This window comes from Nuphar pumila, chromosome 9 (assembly GCF_984573655.1).
Source record: "Nuphar pumila chromosome 9, dmNupPumi1.hap1.1, whole genome shotgun sequence".
In the NCBI taxonomy this organism is placed as follows: Eukaryota; Viridiplantae; Streptophyta; class Magnoliopsida; order Nymphaeales; family Nymphaeaceae; genus Nuphar; species Nuphar pumila.
In genome coordinates, this window is record NC_143257.1 from 116,213,690 (window position 1) to 116,238,146 (window position 24,457).

The 24,457-nt window shown below is 39.2% G+C and overlaps 1 protein-coding gene across 4 annotated transcripts; it reads left to right on the forward strand.

Annotated features, from left to right (window-relative positions):
- The first annotated feature begins 1,093 nt into the window (after positions 1 to 1,093).
- Positions 1,094 to 16,103, forward strand: LOC149828986 (linoleate 13S-lipoxygenase 2-1, chloroplastic-like). 4 transcript variants are annotated; one of them, XM_090017836.1, is made up of 10 exons: positions 1,094 to 1,317; positions 1,409 to 1,792; positions 4,280 to 4,548; positions 7,353 to 7,590; positions 9,815 to 10,135; positions 10,242 to 10,327; positions 11,808 to 11,918; positions 12,473 to 12,777; positions 13,969 to 14,235; positions 15,219 to 16,103. In XM_090017836.1, exons 2-10 carry the CDS (start codon positions 1,411 to 1,413, stop codon positions 15,976 to 15,978), a joined length of 2,739 nt encoding a protein of 912 aa, XP_089873962.1. In that variant the 5' UTR covers positions 1,094 to 1,317; positions 1,409 to 1,410; the 3' UTR covers positions 15,979 to 16,103. The 4 variants fall into 4 exon arrangements, with proteins under 4 accessions (XP_089873962.1, XP_089873964.1, XP_089873963.1 ...); XM_090017838.1 differs by having other exon boundaries at positions 1,121 to 1,259; positions 1,403 to 1,792; XM_090017837.1 differs by having other exon boundaries at positions 1,222 to 1,317; positions 1,403 to 1,792.
- Positions 16,104 to 24,457: the final 8,354 nt, after the last annotated feature.

The window sequence follows — 24,457 nt, forward strand, 5'->3', positions numbered from 1 at the left end:
AAAAAAAACCTTGAAAAATTCATTTAGCACGTATCATTTAATACCTATAATTTCACACCTACCCATTACTCTCTCTCTCTCTCTCTCTCTCTCTATATATATATATATATATATATATATATATATATATATATATATATATATATATATATATATATATATATATATATATATATATATATATATATACAGAGAGAAAATTAGTAACCCGTAACGGGTTAAGTGCAAAATGATAGGTGATAAATGGGGTTTTATGCCCTTCTAGTGTTTTTTTTCCAGTTCTAACCGCATAAATGTGTCGGGCATGGTCCATTTACAAGGAATCCACACCTGGATCATCTGTTCTGATGAAAAAAATTGATATTTGAGGCCTCAAAAAGTTACAAAGATTTTACACCGTTGATTTTTTAACCTTATAAAAACCCATCGATGTGTCGAATAGAACGCTTCAAGAGCTGATCCCTATAAAATCAAGTACATAGATGACATCTATACGGTCAGATTTAGCATGTTGATTTTGCACCTAACGTGTGAGCAGTTACCACTCTCTCTCTCTCTCTCTCTCTCTCTCTATATATATATATATATATATATATATATATATATATATATATATATATATATATATAACGTGTGCTTTAATTAAAAAAAGGCTAGACTAATTGTATACAACGGTTGGATGGCTAGGACTGTGTTGGATTTATTCGATTATATGTCATTATGGGATCTGTTAGTGAAAGGGCAGTGGTAATTTTGCAGAAGATGCTAAACATTTTCACTACTCGATTTCACCAACGGGTTGAGATTAGGTGATTGAAAATCTTCACCAACAGTTATTTTTTCAATATCCACGGAGTATCATCATGGAGGTCTTTTTTGGGCTTCCCTCCCAAGGCATTATTGTGGCACCGACCTGCCCATCACCAACCCCTTGCACTCTACTCAAAAGATGTTTATTGAGCCCTGTAAACCTTGTAGTGTCACCTTAACTACAAGGCTCACTTCGCCCGGATGACAGTTGGCTTAGGAAAAAGGTGCTGACCCCTTCTTCTCAGGTCCGGTGCCTTTTAACTGTTGGGCTTCATAAGGACTTGAGTGTTGACCATGCAAGGGTCAGACCGATTAAGTGACGCAATTCTCCGGGAGGGTTCGTCATCATCAAAGCTCAATTGAAAATCTCCTATATATATGATGCCCCTTATGTGCCTCTTACAGTCGTATTTTCTTAGTCCTTCCATTAATCCACTTTAGAGTTTGAGGTACTCTCTTTCTCTCAAACACTTTCAAGTCATAGGGGTGATCACTTTCGTGGAGAAGGTGAATTATAATCATCTCTCTCTCTCTCTCTCTCTCTTTCTCTCACAGCAGCATGCCAAAATGACACATATTTCATGTTTTTAAGTTGCAGAAATGTTGAGCAGACCACAAGTCCATGCCATCCACCAAGCACCTCTCCTGTTGTCTGCTCCACGTTTCTCCGTTGCACCAAATGGGAGATCACCTTCCTTCCCGGCCATGCCGATTCCGGCTTCGACGAAATTTCATCGTCGCCATAGAGAGAGTAAAGAATCCACCCCGGCCGGCCGATTGGTGGTTCTCTCAAGTTTATCTGAATCCCTAAAAGCTGCTGCCGGCCTGAAGACCACTACTGCTGTGACGGCCACCATATCTGTGCAACTGAGTGTGGAGGGGCTTATCTCCAACCTTCTTCCCAATGGTGCCCTCGATGACATAGGCGATTTGCTTGGCAAGTCCATCCAAATTGAGCTTGTTAGCACCGAACTGAACCCTGGTGAGTGCTTAGCTCAACATACAGAACCGCGCACGCACACACACACAGAGAGAGAGAGAGAGAGAGAGAGAGAGAGAGAGAGACCTTTTCTATTTTCACTTTTAAGGGGTGTTTGCCTGTCAGGGAATGGGGTGCCGTGGATTCCGCTGCCACAGAAATGGAATCTAACCTCTCCACGTGAACCGTTTCGTGGAAAACCCGCTTCCGGCATGTAAAATGGCACGCCGGTCGAGGGTTTTCCACAGAAACTGAAGTTTTCAGTGTGTTATCATTGTGGGCCCCACAAAACGCGACACATAAACGCGACCTTAATAACAAGCTATCAGCATTTTTTTTTTGTGTTTGGAAATCACCACGGTCCATAGACCGGGGGATAACGGCCCCTGCCCAGCCTCTCCCCCGTTTGGACAGGGGATGAAAGGCATGAAACGAGGATGGATGCGGGGATGAAGGTTAAAATCTATCCCCATGCGGGAATGACTTACGCTTTCCCCCGCCCCACCCCATCCCCGTCCTAATCCCACCCCGTCCCGTCCCCAATCGTTCAAAGAATGACCATTGACAGAGAGGAAACGGGGTCTCGCCCCCGTTTGGACATGGCATGGAGGACTTGAAATGAGGATAGAGGTGGGCGGTGGAGGTTAAAATCCATCCTGGTGCGGGGATGAAGGTTTGGATTTTGAGACGGTCCACTGCCATCTCTATCCATAGCCTTAGTCACCAACAGTGTAAACAGCGAGGCTCACTGAAATATGCTGATTTCTTGGTTACACGAGACTCCTCACAAGGACTTGTGAATGTCACCAATTAAGTTCACCGGACGTCACAAGTTCTAAACCCAGGGGTGGCATCTTTTGCCACAAGGTTGAAGTTGGGTGTACTCTCTTGTGAGAGGGATGACCTCAAACATTTTACCAATCGGAGCGAAGGCCATCCAATGTGCGGGCGGTGAGGAGAGGGAGGAGGTTTTCCTTGGGATTATCAATAAAAAATGTGGAGGCCAATCAGGAAAACATGGTCCTAAAGTGTTAGTACAACCTTGTGAAAAATGGATTTCAGAAAAGAGATTTCAAGCTTAAAGGCACATTCTTAAGATCGCTATCTTTAGAACTTCAATCACCCTACTCCAGAAATTCCGAAGATGCGAAAAAGGGTTTTGTTACGATTGAGTTTCCAGGATACAACTAGGCTTGAACCTCAAGAGAGTCACTGCTTCGCAAGAACAGATGACCTCTCCCACACATGAATTCTGCAAGCTAAACCGAGAAGATAGAAAGGAGAAAACTGGAGAGTTAGAAATTCTGATATTTTCAAAAGACGAAAATAGAAGATATTTATAGACTTTTAGAGAGGCCAAAACGTTTTGCGATAAATGAGATTAATGGCCATAAATCTGACAGTTTGAAAATATGACGAAAAGGTATATGGACGGTCACCCACCTTTGACTATCAATCAAAGGCCTTCAAAACCGTCCAACAGTCATTAAACGCCTTAAACTCAATATAAATGCTATTAAAACCTTTCAAACAGCCAGATATCTCAAAACCGAAAAATCAAAACAGACATTTGCGCCTCATATGCACCTTGCACCGCTGCGAGCGTGCAAAGTGCACCATCAAAACGCCATATTGCACCTTAATCGCCCTTGCGCACACACGCACACATGAACGACGCGTCCGTTGTTGCACGATGTGCAGCAACGTCCGCAAGCCACCCAATGACACAAGGCTTACCAAAGTAAAGAATAGAGAACAAAGCCTCTATTTAAACCACTAGAAAAATTGATTTCTCTTAGATTTGAGACTAAACCTTTTAAAGCACTTTTGGTGGAAAGAAATCACCAATTTTAAAACTTTCCTAACACAAAGTCCCTTATCCAGAAGCCATTCAACTAACGGTAGCCCATGAATCATGCTTTTTGGAACTTGTACATCAAGGTGATTGGGATCCAGTCATCTCTAATCTTATACCTTATCCTCATACCAACCTTAAAACCTCGCTGTTGCAAGTTGTGTTGATCAAATCTGACCTAACAAATTCAATATGGCTTGTTTGATAAAAGCCCATGAATCATGTTTTTTGATAAAACATGAGCTTTTAAATCATAAATTTCAGTGTTTTTACAGCCATAGATTTATGAATCCCGAAAGATTCGAGTGCACATAGATTGGTCCAGTCAATTTGCACACCAATCTTTACTAAATGAACCATGCAGATCACATCTATGAGGTCAGATTTGATCAAAACAAACGAGATCCAGAGGTGATGTGATGATAAGATGCGAGTTTAGGGGCCAAGATCACCATTACCACGGCTTTTTGGGTCTTGCCGTCATCGCGGTCGCATTCATTATCAGAGTTTTCTTGTTTGCATGCTAATGGCTAAACTATTTTTGCGATTACTTGGTGTTTATTGGAAGGAAATTGTACAGGGCATTACTTGATGTTTTGGTGCTAAAGGTGAGGTTTCTTTGATGTACATATCAGGCACTGGGCAGGAGAAAAAAACCATAAGTGCATGGGCCAAACTTGGCCAAAAAGAAGAGTGCATACAAAAATATGAAGCAAAGTTTCAGGTGGATGCAGATTTTGGTGAGGTGGGTGCGGTTTTGGTCACAAATGCCCACCACAAGGAGATGCATTTCAAAGAGATAGTGCTCAGTGGGTTCCTCAATGGAGACATACATATAACGTGCAACTCCTGGGTCCATGCCCAAAAGGATAACCCTGAAAAGAGGGTCTTCTTCACAGACAAGGTAAATATGCTTCCTCCAAGCACATTTCTTCTTTATTAATTGTCCTGCTTGCACATATACATTCATTTATTATTGCAGTAAGTACCTATGTATGGTGGTAGCTTATGTGTTACTGTCATGACTCATACGCCATTTATATCGTGTGTCATTGGGTAAAAGTTACACACTATGGCATTTGACATGTATGAGTTTTTTTTTTCATTATTTTTATTTTAATATTTTAATAATACTTTAATAAAATTCAGTGTATTTATTAAAATATAAAAATAGCTTTTATTAATAAAAATTAAAATGAGTCTTTGTTATCAGTATCAGTGCCTATCGGAATTAAAAATAAAAATGTCTTTGTTATCGGTATGTCGGCAGAACTTCGATACTATTCAGGGCCGATTCAGCTAATTTTTAATAAATGTAAAAAATACCAAAAAATATTTTTTTATTATTTTAATGTCATGTTATGATTGACACGTAATAGTTTTTATTACTTATGAGCCGATACAGAACGATTCATCTAAGTATCGGTATCAGATGCAGCTGAATCGGAGACCAACGATTCAGGGCCGATACCGATACAACATTTTTGGTGTGTCCTCTTAAGCTCGAGTTATTAAAAACCATAAAGATTTGAAAATTTTCTTCCTTCATATTTATTTTCAATCAACAGTAGTTGGCTTTTCTTTTGCAAAGTACATGTAGATTCCACACACATAGGCGTGTCCTTGCTGACATGAGCGGATAGCGCAGACACGCGTCTATAGACACATATATACAATATTTTTATATTATTTTTAATATTTTAAAGTTATATTTTAATAAAAATATATATTTTAACATTGAAGTATCAAAAAATTAGTTTTTTTATTAATTAAAAACTAAAAACATGTGTGCGCCCGTGTCCTATTCTCCAAAAGATTTTCAAACTTGCGAGTTGAACACACATCACATGTCCTCGTGTCTTTGTGACATAGCACCCATAATCACAAATCTCGATGATATTTTGAATTTCTCATAAAAAATGCAAGAAAATCATTAAACAAGATATTAACAATAAAAAACGCGAGATATTCAATATATCACTTAAATTGAATATCTCACAATTTTATTGCATTTTTAAGAAAAAAAAGTGGGAAATAACAGTTACCAATGACCATCATCTTGTGAGCTGGGGTTAGGCAGACCCCTACCAGTTATACAATAATACCATTAGGTTTTGAGGTGACTAGCACTAGCTACTCTTACCAGACAAGCGGATCTTTTAATAATATTTTTTGGTAGAGCAGAGTCAGCAAACAAGCAGACCCCTACCAAACATTAGGGATGGCAGTGGACTGGAGGGAAACAGGGACCCGCCCCGCCCCGCCCGGAGATGGAGAAATAAGAAGACCCGATTAAGACTCGGGTACAGACCTGAAGATCCGTTTAATACATGAATCTGGGTATAGTTTATAAAATTTTATATAGGACCCGGGCCTGACCCGAGTTCTGATTAAGACCCACATTTTCAATGTAAAAATAAAAAATCCCAGTGACAAGAAGACCTGGTCGAGCTGGCTCAGCCTACCATACCTACGGTCATTGTGCCGGCAGCATAAAACTCCGAGGCTAGGACTTTCTGTCCCCAGGGCCTATGACTAGCAGATCTAGCTGCTAACCATTTCATCGATGTATATGTACCCCATAGTGACAAAACAGGTTTTAAACAGTAAATATCGGTTGACAAAATAACATGTGATATTGAACATTTTTTATATTTATCATGTTTTTATTTGTAAATATTGGCAATAATAAAAAATTTAGATTTTCATAAAGAAAATATAAAAAAAATACATACAAATAAAATCACATAATTTTTTCTTGACAAAAAATCACTATTCAGAACATAAATATCAGGATAGAAACGTGATATTTGCATTGTAAGAAAAATCTCATGATATTTTGCAATTATAACCCGAAATTGCTGTTTAAAATGTTTTGACCATTTATCTTATTTTTTCATAATTTTTCGAAAAAAGAGTGATATTTGTCACAATAATATACCTTGGTCGACCCTGGTCTCTCTCTCTCTGTGTTTTTTAAGAAATTGTTCATCTTCTTTTTGATCTTTTCTATTGTTTCTCTCTGCTAGAAGTTGATCAAGCTGTTCTGAACCATGGTGGGCAGGTCTCGGCCCATAGGTTGATTTTTGCTACCATGCCAATTAAATTAGATAATAGCTTCTCAATTCTAGCATCTCATAGTGAAGAATGAACATAAGAATTTGTTTCAGTAATTATTTGTTGGCTATCCCAACATAAGAAATATTCTTGCAAATATCATTACAGTTGTTCGAATTCAATCCTTGCATCTTGTTTGTTGATCATCTTTATTTGCCATACTAACCTGCTGATGAAAATGAACAAAATTATGTTTGTTGTCTTATCAAAAAACATAGCTCGCACAGGTGTGTCTGTAACTTTCAGAGGTGAGTCACGTAAGGAAGGATGGTGATGGAGCCCTACCGGAGGGTTTTCCTCTCTTCGGCAAGGGTTCCTTGTCATAAAAAAAAAAGGATCTCTCTCTCTCTCTCTCTCACACACACACACACACACACACAGAGATTACATCTTCAGTCACTAGGAGCAAGCATTAGTAAAAACCACAGTACAGAACCACATTTCCAAGCACTTCTTGCATTTTAGTTTAATACCAAGATGTACCACCAGAATTCTCTATAATCTGCTTTCTTTTTCTTTTCTGAATTTCTCTAAAAAGTTATAAATTGTATAGTGTAATGCCTAAAATGAAAATGATATATGCAAAAACAGAGTTACTTGCCATCAACGACACCTGAAGGCCTTCGGAATATAAGGGCGAAGGAGCTGATAACACTTCGTGGAAATGGTAAAGGCGAGAGAAAGACCTTTGAGAGGATCTATGACTATGACACATACAATGACTTGGGCAGTCCAGATGAGAGTGATGACTTGAAGAGGCCAGTTCTAGGCGGCAAGGAACACCCATACCCTAGGCGCTGCAGGACCGGCAGACCTCCATCAAAAAAAGGTACTTATATTTGCAGGCAGTTTTAATTTGTCAAGAAATTCATTATTTTTTTTATTGTTCTTTTCTTGAAATCTTACCTTACAAATGTGATCTACATGGTTTGATCAGTAAGAATCTGCCATTGGATCATTCGATTACAGCATCTATCTGAGCAAGATTTTATAGCTCTTGATTTTTTTTTTTTTGTAATTTTTCTTTTTTGAAGGGAAATCAAAAGTATTATTACTAAGTAGAAATAATTAGCACAATACAATCAGTGAAATTTTAAGTCATGAGATTCCCATCCGGGAACCATTTGACCTTAGGAGGACAGTGCTGTGTAGCAGGAGGAAACCGAAAACTGCCGATCCTTGGAATACTTACATCATAGGGAGTCCTCCCTTGTCCCATCTCCACTGGTCCTTCAACCATCCTTTTCAGATCCCCAAGCCATTGGTCTATTTGGTGTTTGATCCCTATTGCCATGGCGACTAGGGGTGTCAACGGGTTGGGTTTGGTTCTGACCCAGATGGAACCAGACTTGAACCCGATTTTTGGGTATAATATCGGGTCTAGACCCAAGTCTAATCGGGTTCACTATAAGAGAAACCATACCCAAACCTGGAACATACCAGGTAAAATAATATTTTTTTATCATTTTTACATTGAAAATTTGTGGGTCTTAATCGGAACTCGGGTCGGGCTCGGGTCTGGTATAAAATTTCATAAATCGGGTTGAACCCGGGTCTTAATTGAGTCTTCTTATTTATCTCTTTATTAAAAAAATACAATCCAAAAAGTGATTCATAGCAAATGGATCATGCTTAACACAAACGCTTGTGTGGGGTCCAATTTGCAAAATAAGGCTTGAGATACTGAAAATCAGCACCATCCACACATTATGGGACGATAGGAGGAACCAATGTATGTATATATATATATATTGACTACTAATGAACTTATGAAACTAATGAGCTAGAAATCATAGGTGAAAGTTGTATGGACTCAATCGAACCACATATATGTGTTCAGCACGGTTTGTTTGCTAAGGACAAACCCTTGGATCATGCTTTATAGATGTAAAAATGTGATCTTTTGAGTTGTAAAATTTTGGCATGTTGTGGGTCATTGATTTTTGGACCCTTTTAAAAACCTAATTACTTGTCATAATCACATGATTCAAAACAACTTTCCTACTAAATAGATCACATCCGTAACATTTGATCTACAAAAAATTTACCTTCATTACTAGCCTATATATATATATATATATATGAAGAGACAGATAAAGAGAGAGAAAAGAGGAATGTGTTCATTAGAACCCATTTGCAGTGCGACCTTGCAAAAGTTGTACTTTTAAATTATTTCCTTCAGTTAGTAGAAAACTTGTATGAGATTAATAATTTTTCATACTCATTTGTTTCTTAAAGAGATAAAAAGATGTATGGCTTATTTCCCATTAAAACTTGATAATAAAATATTCAACTCTTTTAATTAAATCAATTCGATCCAAAGCATATTTCTTAGTAAATATACAATAATATATAGATTAATTAGAGAACACCTGCACCTATGATTTTTTTTTCAGGGTTCTAGTGGAGGGTCATAATGAACTCATTCCTAACATATAAGTATGGAGCATAACGATGTAAAAACATATTAATTTTTTTCCACCTTAATATCATGTTAAAAAACATGATACTTTGGAAAAAGACAATATTTTAATAAGTATTGTGTTTATTGAGAATGTATCGAGTATCACTGATATTTGTTGATGTAGGTAATAATCCAAATGTTGGGCAGCTTTGTATAAAATAGCTGACAAGTTAGGTAGCCTTTTTTGCAAATTGCCCTTTATTTGATAATGGAAACAATTGTGGTGCTATTTTGCAATGTTGTCTGTATCGGCCGATACTTATAGTATCGGCGAAAAATCGATATGATACTAATTAACCTGAATTGGCTATTTTTTAATAAATGTAAAAATACTTAAAATTAATTTTTAAATATTATTTTGATAGTTTTAACACGTGTCTGATTGACATGAAATTACTTTTTAATTATTTTTTAACCGATTCAGAACGATTCACATGAGAATCGGTACGGGCCGATTCACCTAAATCGGGTTGGCCAAATGATTCAGGATCACCGATACCGATACTGACAACATTGCTATTTTGTATATCAATCACAATTTACAAGAACTAATGTTTCAACATTGATGCTAATCCTATTCATGATCCAGACCCATTGTCAGAAAGCAGACTTAGTGCTCTAGAGTCACCATATGTCCCAAGAGATGAGGCTTTCTCAGAGGTCAAGGGGGCCACCTTCTCAGTGAAGACTCTCAAGTCTGTCCTCCACGGTTTGGTGCCAAATTTGCTCGCTCTTCTGCACAAGGATGAATCAGGGTTCCCTTTCTTCACTGCCATTGATACCCTCTTCCAAGAAGGGCTTAAGTTGAAGAATCCATCTAACCAAAAGTCCATCTTGCCAAGGCTACTGAAGGCTGTTGATGAGACGGAGCAAGAGCTGTTGCTCTTTGAAATACCAGAAATTCTAGAGAGTATGTTTCTTTTTTAACTTGTAGTTTTTTTTTACTTTCTTGCATCTCTTGCATAATCTCCATATATGTTGGGACTCATGCAGAAAGGGGGTCATGTTTGTTTCAGGGGACAAATTTTCTTGGTTTAGAGATGAAGAGTTTGCTCGCCAGACACTGGCAGGGCTCAACCCATTTAACATTGAATTGCTCAAGGTGCTGCTTATTTTGAAATATTGGTCCTTAATTATATTGGCATTATGAGTACTCTCTTTAGCTTTCTTTCCTTTTTCTTTTCTGAATTGTTTTCTTTTTTTGTTAATTGAGAAGGCTATTTTGCTTCTCATCTCTCTAAGCAGAACTAACAAGAACGTTGCCTTGATGTGAGGGGAGCTAATCTTCTGCCATAAGTTCACCTTGGACCCAGATTCTAATCATGTCAAGCAATGTTGTCAGTATCTGTATCGGCCTTGAATCGATTTTCAAAATGATTCTGGGAGTCGGCCGATTCTGATTCTGAACTGAATTGATATGAATCTGCCAGTTTTCAACCAAGGGATGACACGTGTCAGTAAAATATTAAAAGATAATTTTAACTATTTTTAATCATTTTTGAAGAATCAGCCCTGTCGATTTTGGGCATACGATACGATACGAATCAGTCTATTCAGGTCGATTCGCAAGAGTCCTATTGTCTTTACAAGCTGGACATATCTCCCTATGCTTATTTACAAGTGTCTAATCTAAACTGATGCATTTTGCAAGGAGAAAGGAGACCATTGCAATTAGGGGTGGCAATCGGGTCGGGTTGGCGGGTTGGCGTGTCAGCATACCTCAACCCGAACCCGACCCATTTATTAAACGGGTCGGCTGTGGCAAACACGAACCCGACCCGTTTAATAAACGGGTAACCCGACATGACCAGCCAACCCATTTAATAAATGGGTTGGGTCGGGTAAACGGGTTTTCAGGTTCGCGGGTCGGGTTGACGGATTGGGTTGGCAGGTAGGCAGGTTGGTGGGTCGGGTTGACGGGTCGGGCTGGCGGGTTGACGGGTCGGGCAGACGGGTTGGCGGGTCGGGTTGGCAGGTTGACCCACCCGCCTAACCCGTTTATTAAACGGGTCAGCCGGGTTGGCGGGTTGGCATACCCCCAACCAGAACCGACCTGTTTAATAAACGGGTTACACGGGTCGACCCGTTTATTAAACGGGTTGGCTTAAGCCCAACCCGAACCCGCCTAAGAGGTGGGTTGGCGGGTCGTGTCAGAAATTGCCACCCCTAATTGCAATAGGCCAAAAGCTACTTCTTTTCATGACCACATTATCTTCATCCAACATTTTTGTTTTCTTTGTTTCTTAATATTTCCTTGCTCCTTTTATATTCACATTCTTACAAAATTTTATTTGGGCTCAACAAAATTTTCTTTGGTTGAAGCTAGTCTAGTCACTTCACCCCACTTTTAGGAGATTAATTCTAACAATCATCACCTACAATTTCTTGGAAAATTTCCAAAGAAAATGCAACTTCTGTAAAAATCATTCAAGGTGTTCCAGAATCTCGAAGCCCTGCAAACACACCCTAATAGCATTCTTTTACGTTTGTTCTTATGGCGCACGAGCTTAGCCTTTTTTGCTCATTCATGTAATATGGTTTTCAATTCCTAATATGGCTAATTCTCAACTTGATATCTGCAGGAGTTTCCTATTGTCAGCAAACTTGATCCCAACATCTATGGCCCTCCTGAATCAGCCATCACCAAAGAACACATTGATAAAGAAATCGGAGCTTTCATGACTGTTGAAGAGGTCCTCTCTCTCTCTCTCTCTAACGACCAATCTTGCTTTCCTGGACCATGTATGCTAGGGCATCCCATCCTTGGTATTTAGCAATGACGGGTTTAGGCACAACTGGGATAGAACAGAGGCTAGTCTGCTCTCAAGTTGTTAACTTGGTCCTAGTCCAAAATCAACCATGTTGAAGACTCAGCCAGGACTGTCTTGGCTCTACATAGTTCACTAATTCAACCTTATAACCTAAGGCTCCAATAGATCAAGTCTCCAGTCCTTGATCCAACTCCGAATATATAATTAATATGGTTTTTGAGTCTTAGATCTGATCTATGTTTCTACGTCTGTTTGATTTAATGGTCCATGTGCAAGTACAGACTTGATCCAATGTAGACTTTAAAGACACTTAACCAAAGTAGGTTGATAGTCATGAGTCAGTCTAGGCAAAATAAATTGGTCTCCATGAGTCAAGTCCAGGCAAAATAAGTTCATAGTCATGAGTCAAGTCTTAGTCTTTCTTGATCTGATGAAATATGAGTGTGCTTTCATGCATGGTTGGCATCTGAGAGAAGGCCGTAGAGAAGAAGAGGCTGTTCATACTTGACTACCATGATTTGTTGCTGCCCTACGTGAACAAGGTGAGAGAGCTCCCCAACACAACATTGTATGGGTCCCGGACCCTGTTCTTCCTCACAGATGTGGGAACATTGTTCCCGGTTGCTATCGAGCTCACGCGCCCGCCTTCCTCGACCAAACCGCAATGGAAGCAAGTGTTCTCGCCCAGTTGCTATGATGCCACTAATGTATGGCTATGGAGGCTTGCCAAGGCACATGTGCTAGCCCATGACTCAGGCATTCACCAGCTAGTAAGCCACTGGTAAGAAACTAACCATGTGTATCCAAGCATGCCACTCTTGATCAAGACTTCAACTAGGCTGGGTTCGGGTTGAACTAAGCTCTAATTGGTCCAACTGGATGACCACCATGGTCCCTGTTACTGGATCCATGTCCTGACAGGCCTAGACTGATGTATCAATCAGTTCCAAATCGGGCCGGAACATTTTAGCATCTATAGGTTGGATCCATCTAAACTCTTAACTTGTGCCACAGTTGTAATGAAAAAATGAGTCAGATATATAGGGGTTCAGAAGTGGATCAAACTCGTGCTTCACTGAATTCAAAGTGGACTCCATTGACCAGGTTCAGATCCAATGGTTTCTGTAATCAGGTCTATAATATTATCTCATATCCTTAGATATGGCTCTGGCCACTGTGGTTTAAGTCAGATCATATTGTATATATAACCCATTCTTCAGTTATATTCAGTCTCCACCACACATTTCACTTGATGGAGATGTGTGGTCTCCAGTCTAGCAGTTCCCATGAGAGATATGCAGTGGGGATTGCATATAACAATTGGTCCGGTATCTGCAATATCACCTGATCTCTCCATACTTACTGCTTCCCAAGATGGGCACAGTCAAGTTTGTGTAGTTCTTCATAGATACAGGAGACTTAGTTCTTTGCCTTATATTTAGAGTGCCGGCAGCATAAAACTCCGAGGTTAGGACCCCTGCCCTCAGGGCCTATGCTATGTGTTGGCTTGCACAGAAGGGCAACGCCCATGAGAATCGAACCTTGATTGCCTGTCTAACAGCCAAGGCCCCACCCCACTACACCAACTCCCCTTAGGGCCAAACAAGACAAGCTTGATTAGGCCATTTTTCTGGCCCAAACATTTCTCACTTGCACCTTATATTTGATTGCCCAACTGGATGAGGACATAAATCTATATCATAGGGACAATTGTCAAATCTTTGCAAAAGATTCTGCACAAACTTAAATGCACACAAATGCTAAACAAAAATGGATTGGATACGGATACCTCTGGAAGGATCTAAGGACTATTCTATTATTGGTCTTAATTATACACCGATCCGTATCCATATCCGCGCATGCCAAACTGAAGAGATCCATGTCCCACATCTTTTAAGCCTTTATGTTGATTGATTAATTTTACATCACTGGTCATGAACATTTCTGCTTTTGGTCCGTGCCATATATGCAGGCTAAGAACACATTGCTGTGGTGAGCCTTACATAATAGCTGCCAACAGGCAGCTGAGTGCCATGCACCCCATCTACAGGCTGCTGCTCCCACACTTCCGCTACACAATGGAGATCAACGCGCTCGCGAGACAGTCCTTGATCAATGCTGGTGGCATCATTGAGAGATGCTTTGCTCCCATGAAGTACTCGATCGAGATCAGCTCGGTCGCCTACGACAAGTTGTGGAGATTCGACCATGAGGCGCTGCCTGCAGACCTCATCCAGAGGTAAGCCCAGCTTGGCCACTTCATTGAGTTCAATGCAGCTCACAACTATAATCTTTGAAGAAGAAACATTTAAACAAGTAGGTGTCAACCATTTGGGTTCTGGTTCAACATAAGCTTGGCCTAGCCAAGCAAGCCTCCGGATACTCTTGTAAAAACAGAACCAAGTTTGAGGAGCCTGATTTGACCAAATGCTGAACCAAGTAAGGCTTGGGATAGTCGATCAATGTTTTCATCTAAATGCCATGGTAGACATTGATAGACCTCTCAAGAAAGCGCACTTAATAGTTCTTTAGAGTTTCACAAAGTGGCACCTAAAAAACAAGCCTGATTTTTAAGGTCATGCCACTTGTAAATTAGAGATACATCTTAGTTACATGAAGGATGAAGAAGACTTTAACAAACAATTGTATATATAGGGTAACTGGAATATGTAAACCAGTATGCACCGAGGTTTTCTTAGTTTTTTTTTTTTTTTAATTTCACTGATGCGTTCTAGATGCTTGGTTTTATAGAAACACTCTTAGATCATCCGATTACAATGTATAAGAAGGATCTTTTGAGGCTTGAAACTCTCTGGCTCATAATTTTTGTAAATACTCAAGCTGACAAAATCACATTTCTTGACCTGATTATGATGATCCATTAATAGTCGATTTCAAGCAAATGAAATGCATATGCAGGGTTAGATTTGCAAAAAAACCCTATGAAAATCTCAGTTCATACTAGTTTACATATTCCTTTACTGTGATAACCAAGTATCAATTATGTAAACATCAACAAGAGTTTCATTGGTACCAACGGGGGCTCCTTTTGTCTGGTTGGAGCAGCTAGTGCACGTCACCTTGTGTTGGGACGTTGAAGGTTCAAAACTCAATGGTATAGTTGTATAACTGGTAGGGGTCTGCCTAACCCCAGCTAGACTATAAAAAAAAACAAGAGTTTCATTGGCAATCTTTGTAACTTCATGATTTCCGATCTTGTAGGGGCATGGCCGTAGAGGATCCAACGGCGGAGAATGGCCTAAGGCTTGTGATCGATGACTACCCTTTCGCAAATGATGGCCTCCTCATCTGGTCAACGATAAAGCAGTGGGTCCACGACTATGTCACACACTTCTATGCTGATTCTGAAAGCGTGGTTTCGGACCCTGAGCTCCAGTCATGGTGGTCCGAGGTCCGAAACAAGGGGCATGAAGATAAGAAGGATGAACCATGGTGGCCAGTCTTGGATTCAAGGGAAAGCCTGACACATGTGCTAACCACAATCATCTGGGTAGTTTCAGCCCACCATGCAGCTGTCAACTTTGGCCAGTACCCGTATGCTGGGTACTTCCCGAACCGGGCCACAATAGCCCGATCCATCCTTCCAACAGAGGATGAGTCCGAGGACCACTTCCATGACTTCATCAAGAAGCCAGAATCTGCATTGTTAGCCACTTTCCCATCACAACTGCAAGCAACACTTGTGATGTCAATCCTTGATGTGTTGTCGACGCATTCGGTGGACGAGGAGTATCTGGGTTCGGAGGTGGAGCCAGCTTGGAGTTCGGACCCGGTGATCAATGCAGCATTTGAGAGGTTCAATGGCAGGTTGAAGGAGATTGAGGGCATCATAGATGGGAGGAACACTAATCTTGAGTTTAAGAACAGGACAGGGGCAGGGGTAGTCCCATACGAGCTCCTCAAGCCCTTCTCTCAACCTGGTGTGACAGGGCACGGAATCCCATCTAGTATTTCCATCTGAAATGGGAGCAAACATGAAGGGATAGCACAAGGAAATCTTCATGTAGTTTTTGTCCATCCAAATCCAAATCAGAATATGCAAAATCTAATTAGGTTTGGTTCAATAATTAATGGAATATTTGAATCTAATTATCAGCATCCTTACGTACATTATCGTGGATATATATATATATATATATATATATATATATATATATATATATATATATATATATATATACTCCCACCAAATGGTCTACCCCTTCATTTTCACCTACGAAAATTATATTTTAAAGTGTTTTACGACAAATTTGATTGTACAGTTGACCTTCTGGTAAAAAACTAACAGACTAACTCATGGATGAAACTTTTTAGATCATTAGGGGATCCTATCTATACATCGAAAAGATTTTATTTATAGGTTTTCAACAATGGAGATCACATTTGTACAATTATATTTGCCGAAAAGAACTGTTAGATGTGATTTTTTAAAGTGAGAATCAAGAGGTGCACCATTTAGCTGGAAGATATATATAGAACGCTTTTATTGAGAGAGAGAGAGAGAGAGTATCTAAGGAAGTTTGACATGTATATACCCTTTTGACAGTCGATGCGTTATATTCAAGATGGAATTTGATTTTTTTTTTCCAGCTTTAGGATAGAAAGAGTAATTGGCATGTCTCAATCTTGCTGCATGAACACGGGCCTTTTTCGTTAAGCCCGACCTTTTACTATTGAACCACTGGTTAGTTTAGTTAGTTCTAAAGCTTACCTGCATTTGCCGATGTGAAATCTCTCTCGCTCTCTGTGTGAGTTTTTTGAGTAGTCAATCTTTCTACTGGGTTAGCTGCACGAAACAAAAGTTCCTCTAAAGTTTCTCGATGGAGTGATAGAGAAATCTTGTAATTAAAGAAAGTTGACAACACCCAAAGGAATTCAATGTTGAAGCAGAACTGCGTGGTGTTCATAGGAAGAAATGAGAGAGTTTACTTTATAGTTACATCAACAAAGAATTTCTTCACAAACCAATAGTTGAACATCTTCCATAATACGAGAAGAAGAGAGATATCCTCGAAACAGGAAGAAGACTATTCCACTAATGAACAAGATTCTACACAAGAAGGCACTCACAATGCAAGATAATTTTTATGTAGTTACGTCCATGTTTTTTCCTCTCTCTCTTCTATTTCGCCAAAGACAGGCTTCCACTATTTAATAGTTTTGTATAGCCTAGATTATCATAGTTCCTACACAATAGAAAATTGTTGCCACCTTCATTTGATCCAGATGTTTCTTCAATGTTCCATGAGATATCTCCTGAGGTTGGATTCAAATCTTCCATCTTAACATGCCCCTGAAGCCAATCTCTATTGTGGTGATATTAAGCTTGTCTCCAGGCTTGCAAAACCTCAGACCAAGATAATACCCTCACGAGTATGAACTGTTCTTTAATATTATTTTCAACAACTTTGTCCTGAACAAAGTGAAAGTTTATTTTAATATGCTTCATTTAGGCATGGAAAACGGGATTTGAAGCAAGATACCTAGCTCCCAAATTATCATACCATAACATTGGAGTTTGAACCAATAGAACCAATTCCTAAAATAGTTATTTAATCCATACCAACTCTGTCAATGCCCTTGCAAGGGGCTTATACTTGCTACATTGTGTTATTTACTTGTGTTTCAAGGCAACAAATTTATGCCTAGGAAAGTAAGCCACATGTGGACCTTTGATTATCTGAACACCCTGCTTAGTCAACATCTAAGTAGGCAAACAACTTAAAATTTAACCTTGAAACTTTCATTAAAAAGTTAATCATTCCTTTTATATATCTTAATATCCTTTTTACATGAGCCCAATGCTCAATCATTGGTTGATGCAGAGATTGGTAGGCTTTGTAAATGTGGCATATTGTAAAACACAACACTTTAATAAAAAGTGACATTTTCTAACTGTGCTACTTCAACTTTTGACAATATCACATTAGGTGCAGCAGGCGTGACAAAATATTTGAATTTAACCATACATATTTCTGCTAATAAGTCATAAATGTATTTTCTCTGAGACAAAATAATACCCTCACGAGTTTTAGCTACTTCAATCCCAAGAAAATAATGCAATGAACCCAAATCTTTAATAGAAAGAACATGAATGCCTCTCCCTTCCCTCTCATGTTCTAGTTCCACCTTCTCTCTATCTCACATCTACATGAATAGCTCAAACCCTTAGGGAACAAAGAATGGCATTAGGGGAGTGGGACTGACTATCTACTTAATTGTGAAAGGGAAAATCAGAATGGAAGAATGTAGTAGTGATTTGCCACTACTAGAGCTGTGAAATGTGGAGAGTAGACAATGAGCATATAGTGTAGATGAATAGTCATCGTTTTAATTTCTACAAGAGCTTGACGAAGCGAGAGTTTGGAAGTAGAGCACAAAGTAGGTTTCAGCAGCACTTTCGACAGTTTACTTTGTTTGATTCTCACCTGCAGTTTACTTTTGTTAGAAGAATGTTGATCAAATAGAACAAACACAAATGTTCAGCAAAGTTCAAAGATATCGAGGAGTGGGAGTCCAAATTACGAGTGCTTCAACAACAAGAAGAGAATGTTTCGTGTGTCGAGAGGGCCAAGGAGTTGAAAAGGGAGCGTCAACAATTAATCGAGAATATTAGTGAATGGAGGAAGTGTGAGTGCATTAGATGGAGAAAATGAGCTAAGGCACATTGGCCACAATCGGAGGAGCTCAACACTCGATACTTTCATATGTGTACATTCACAAGAAGAAGAATCAACACTATTACATTGATGGTGATTGACGAAAGACCATTTCAAGGTTTGCACATCCTACCCAATGTTACTACTACAAAAATCGTTTTGGACAATGTATGGAGACAATATATGATATGTCAGCCATGATTTTCAAATCATTGGATGATGATGCTAGTAAAGGCAGCACTGGGTCCTTCATGATGGAGGAAATAAAGAATGCGTTTCGGACAATGTATGGAGATAATATATGATATGTCAGCCATGGCTTTCAAATCATTGAATGATAATGCTAGTAAAGGCAGCACTGGGTCCTTCATGATGGAGGAAATAAAGAATGCGGTTTGGAGCTTGCCGAATGGTAAAACCCCGAGTGTTACAGTTTTTCAATTAATTATTTTAAGAATCTTGGGATTTTATTAAGGGAATCTTTTTCACTTAATAGTTGAATTTCACTCTAATGCCAAAGTGCCTCAAGCCATAGAGGTAAATTGATGCTTATTCTCATCCCTAAAGACTCTCAAGCAGGTAGGTTCCACTATAAGAAAATTGTCAATTAGCGACGGATTTTTTCCGTCGCAACGTTGCGGCGGATTAGCGAGAGAAACTAATCTGTCGCTAAGTCGCAACACACGTGACAGTTAGCCACGGATTTGCCGACGGAAGTTTTTCCGTCGCTACGTAGCGACAACGTTAGCGACTAAAATCTTCCGTCACTAACTGGTCATGTAAATTTACGATGGTGTTGCGACGGAATTAGGTCGTCACCAAATCCGTCGCTAATTTTTTCGAAAATCCCTAATCAGATCCTTTTTTTCTCTTTCCTATTTTGTCTCTCCCGCCCGCCCGACGCACTCCTCCGCCGCCCGACGCACTTCCCGGCCCGCCGCCTGCCGCTCGCCGCCCGTCGCTCCCCGCCCGCCACCCACTGTCTCCTAGGTAAATCCCTCTTTTTTTTTTCTGGCAGGGGGGGCGCCTGCCCCTTTTATTTTTTCCGGCAGGGGGTCGCCTCCCTTGCCTCGTTTGTTTTTTCCGATAGGGGGGGCGACCCCCTACCGCGTTTTGTTTATTCCGGCAGGGGGTTGCCTCCCCTGCCTCGCTTGTTTTTTCCGGTAGGGGGGGCGACCCCCTACCGCGTTTTGTTTGTTCTGACAGGGGGCGACCCTTTACCTCGTTGTTTTATTCAGAAAGGGGGTCGCCCCCTTGCTTTTCCGGCAGGGGGTCGCCCCCCTGCCACTTTTTTTTTTCGGCAAGGGGGGCGACCCCCTGCCTCGTTGTTTTATTCGGGCAAGGGGTCGACCCCCTGCCTCGTTTGTTTTTTTCGGCAGGGGGTGACCCCCTGTCGCGTTTTATTTTTTTCGGCAGGGGGGCGACCCCCTTGCCTCGTTGTTTTATTCTCTGCGGTTTGATGCTCAGTATCTGTTCTTTTTCTTTTTTTTACAATTATGTACGCTTCTCTGCAATGGTAAGCCAAATGTAGCATCTCGTTTAGCACTCTTCTTTCTTATTTTCTGAGTTCTCGTTTGTCGTTGTATGATGTTCACTTCAATCGCCTCATTCTGCTCATTTCCATTTTGTTGGCATTAGTATCACCAGCCATGTTATTTCCATTTGGATATCTTCAGCCATGATCGCACAATTATATGATTTAGCCTTCTGCATCTAGATATTGCATCGTATTCCTATGCCTATTCATTTTCATTTTCTGTTAGTATTGTCTCTGCATTACATTTTGCCCCTTTATTTCTTCTTTTAGTCACGTCCCTGTTTCAGTGTACTGACTGTTATGGTTTATATACCTGTATTTTCATTCAGATTCGTACTTCGTCGCATCATTCCCCCTCTCTCATATGCATCTTTCATTTTTATTACATACGCATTGCATCATTGCATCTAGTGTTCTGATTTCCAGGTAAGCTCATTAATTTTCTATGCTCATGTTTCATTACATTCTCTGTATGCAATGCATGATGTTTAGTTTAGCAATACCTACATAATATTTTGCTTTCTTGCAGTAGTTTCATTTCATCATCTTGCATGCGATAGAGCCATGTGGCTGATTTGATGCCATTCACCTATTTCTCCGTGGATGTTAACATATGAAGCCTAATGTCTTATTAATCAAACACCCTCATCATTATAAGCTTCAGCCAAAATGCCTCATGTATTGGTCGGGTAATGGATCCATACCCTTTTAGATTCCCTTCCCTACACTAAACTGATTCTGGTGTAAACCAGAACAAAGAAAGCCGACATCATATTGCCTTTTCTGGTGGCCCACTTACTACCTCAACAGACTAGAAAGATAGGTGCCATGAGAATTGAATGCTTTGTTCATGTTTCTAATTTGCGGTAAAATTAGGATTTGTTGAGCTAAGATTGGATGTCTTGGCTATAGTTTTTAATTTATCCTGATTGACTGAGCATCACTTTTGCTAATCTTTGGCATCATACCTTTACATCCATACCCACACTCACTTTCCCACTTGCTACACATCAGCAACTCTGGACACACTTACCCTTTTGTATATAGCAATAGTAGGTCATTTGCAACATCTCGTACATTGCATTTACCATCCAGCTCCACTGACTGGCTATGTTAAGTCCATGATTGATGATATAAGAACCCCTATGTTGTTGCCTTTTAAAAGAAATCTGTCAACATGTTGTATGCCATCAATTTCTGCAAATCGAATTGCAGTTGCTGGAGATATGTCCTGCTGCTGTAAAGACAATTTACCAGCATAGGCAATTGAGTTGTTGCCTATTAAGTTGCCGCCGATAAAGGTAAGTTACAACCTAACTGTTGTTAAAGTTGATGTGTCATATATGATCAATGAGTCGGTTAGGACCATTGTGATGTGCTGACTGGAAGCACTCTAAATAGCATTACTAGCCTTCACCCATACACTTCTTTGTTGTAATTGCAACAACCCCTCACTGCTACTGTATCCAACATCCATGCCACCTGCACATGATATAAATCTTTGTACTGTATCTCACCTTCACAATATCATACCCCAGCAACTCATATTTTCAGCACTTTGCACTAATAGGCTACCTATAGTCATCTCTTCATAGTAATATCTTGTCACCACCATTCACTTGCATTCTTGCATACAACATTAGTGTGCCATTAGCTATTACATTTAGGCTTCATCTTCTCTGCACTACATAGTTTCACAATAATGATGCATCTGCATAGCCACTATAGTGCTCCCCCATTTCGCATTTTGCATAACATCTCATTTGACATTTTACCTCATATCATTGGATCCCCTGCATATTACATTATATTTACGTTTCCATGAGCACATATAACATACATTCTAGTTCCAAAATAGTTCATTAGCTTTCCTTTTTCCTGTTTTGCATGAAAGATATAATGTATCAAGTTTTCTTTCTAGATTAGGATTCTGTCATTTTAAATCTAAAATTTCAATAATGTAATAGTTAGATCTAATGAGAATTCTTTACATTTCAGTCCTAGATTAGAATGTATGAGCATGTATATTTTTTTAGAAATGATTGTTTCATACCATTTTTCTTCTTTATTCCAAATATTTTATGAATGGAAACACGAATGGCATGTGCACCATTCTAATAAAAGGTGATTAAATCCTAAGTTGACGATTTGCATCAATGGCCATAGTCAAGGTGTGAACAAAACTTAGGATTTTCATCTTTTATGGAATAACACTAGATCCACACTGAATCTCTTTTCAAAAATCATCATATTTTCTAAATATTTTCTCCCTTTATCAGAGTTTAACTTAAAATTAACTCAAAACATATATCAATGGCCATAGTCAGGATATATTGAGAGTTAATTTCATTTTAAACCCTATAAAGTCATCAAAATATGTTTTATTCTTCACTTGAATTTAAATACGATTATTATATAATATATTTTATGACCATAGTCGGAAATGTATTATATCTTCAATCTTATTTCAATTCATTTAAAGAATAAAATACGCTTTTCAAAATCCAATTTTAAATTTTTTTAATCCATTCATTATCTAGGATAGAATTACAACAATTTGAATGTATTGCATGACATTTTTTATTTGTTAGAATATTGTTCGTGGAGCTTACAGTGGTCGTTTATCCAGTAGTAGCCAGGCTCAGCCTTCATTTTCATGGGCTCCTTTGATAGGTATATCATTTAACTAATTGGATGCTTGATTAGTTGAAATGTGCATTCTAAGAATTTTTAACGTATTTTTTTACAGATGATGTTTCGCATGTACATGACCCACCTACACTAGTTGATCATACAAGTCAGGAGCCAACACAGGATGCAGAGTCTTCTCAGTGTGGCACAAGAAGACTCATTCGAATAGTGTATATCGATAATCGACCATAAGTATTTCGTTTTCACTTATTGCATATATTATAAATATTGTATATTGATATTTACTGTGTACTAATTCATGTGCAACACGAGGTTTGAGCCAACAGAAGTAGTACATGATATTAGGAATTCACTACTTCAACATCTACCAAGACCGGTCGCTCAATGAAAAGAGTATCCAAAAGAAGTGATAGACAGATTGTGGTCCTCATTCACGGTATATAGTTGTTTGTCATAGTTAATGTGTTTCATATTTAATTTTTTGTTATAGTCATGTCTACTAACTTTCTAAAAATATATATAGGCTTCGAATCGCTTCGAGACTACGATAGAGGAAAATGATGCAATGAAGGTGTGGCAAAAGGTGGTTGCCAATCGATTTGCAGACATGATGTACAATATAAAGACTGCAGCAAAAAAAGCATCTGGCGAAATAGATGATCCACTACAGTGGAAGGGCCATGGCCCTATTACTGTCAAGAGAGATTATTGGGAGGGAATGTGCGACAAGTGAGCAGGGGATGCATTTTGAAACCGCTCAACGAAGGTTGCACAAAATCGAGCAAAAATGCCCGAAGCCCATCTACACACAGGTGGATCTAAGACTTTTGGGAGCCATCTGAAGAAAATGGTAACTCATCAATATATATATTGTCAATTTTATAAGTATTGTTGCAAACCTTTTAACTAAATCTTTTATCATTTCACTTCACAGGAGACAGAAAAATGAGGCATTATGCCATACAAGGATGTGTTTGTTGAAACACATAAACGTAAGACCACGGGAGAGTTTATATCAGAGAAGGTGAGAACGACAACAATATGTATTTATTGTATTAATAATCATTGTAATGTACAAGTTATCATAAACTTTATAATTCTTAATTATTAATGCATACTGTAAACATTATTTTGTAGGAGGCATATGAGCAACAGATGGTAGAGCGATATGACGATGACACTACTCAACATCCATCATTTGATCCTGCAGCATGGGTGACTGCAGCAGGTGAACCCAAAAAGGGTCGTGTGTTCGGGTTTGGGAGTAATATGAACATCTCACCAGTCGTTGTTTCCTTTAGTCATAGCTCACAGACTTCTCCTGTCAACATCAGCTCCAAGCATCCTATTTTTTCCGGTGATGATGTACGCCAGATCGTTAAGGACACAATGCGTGACTACTTCCATGAAACAATTGCCGACGTTGTCTGAGATGAGTTCAACAGTTTTTTACAAAACATGGGAACTTCGATTGCAGGTGCCTCTCAGGTATGAAAGTTTCATGTGATATATTACATGTCGTTAGATTTTATATAACTTTGATTGCTTTAACTTAGGTGCATTAAATATAATTTATTTCAGTATATTTTGTT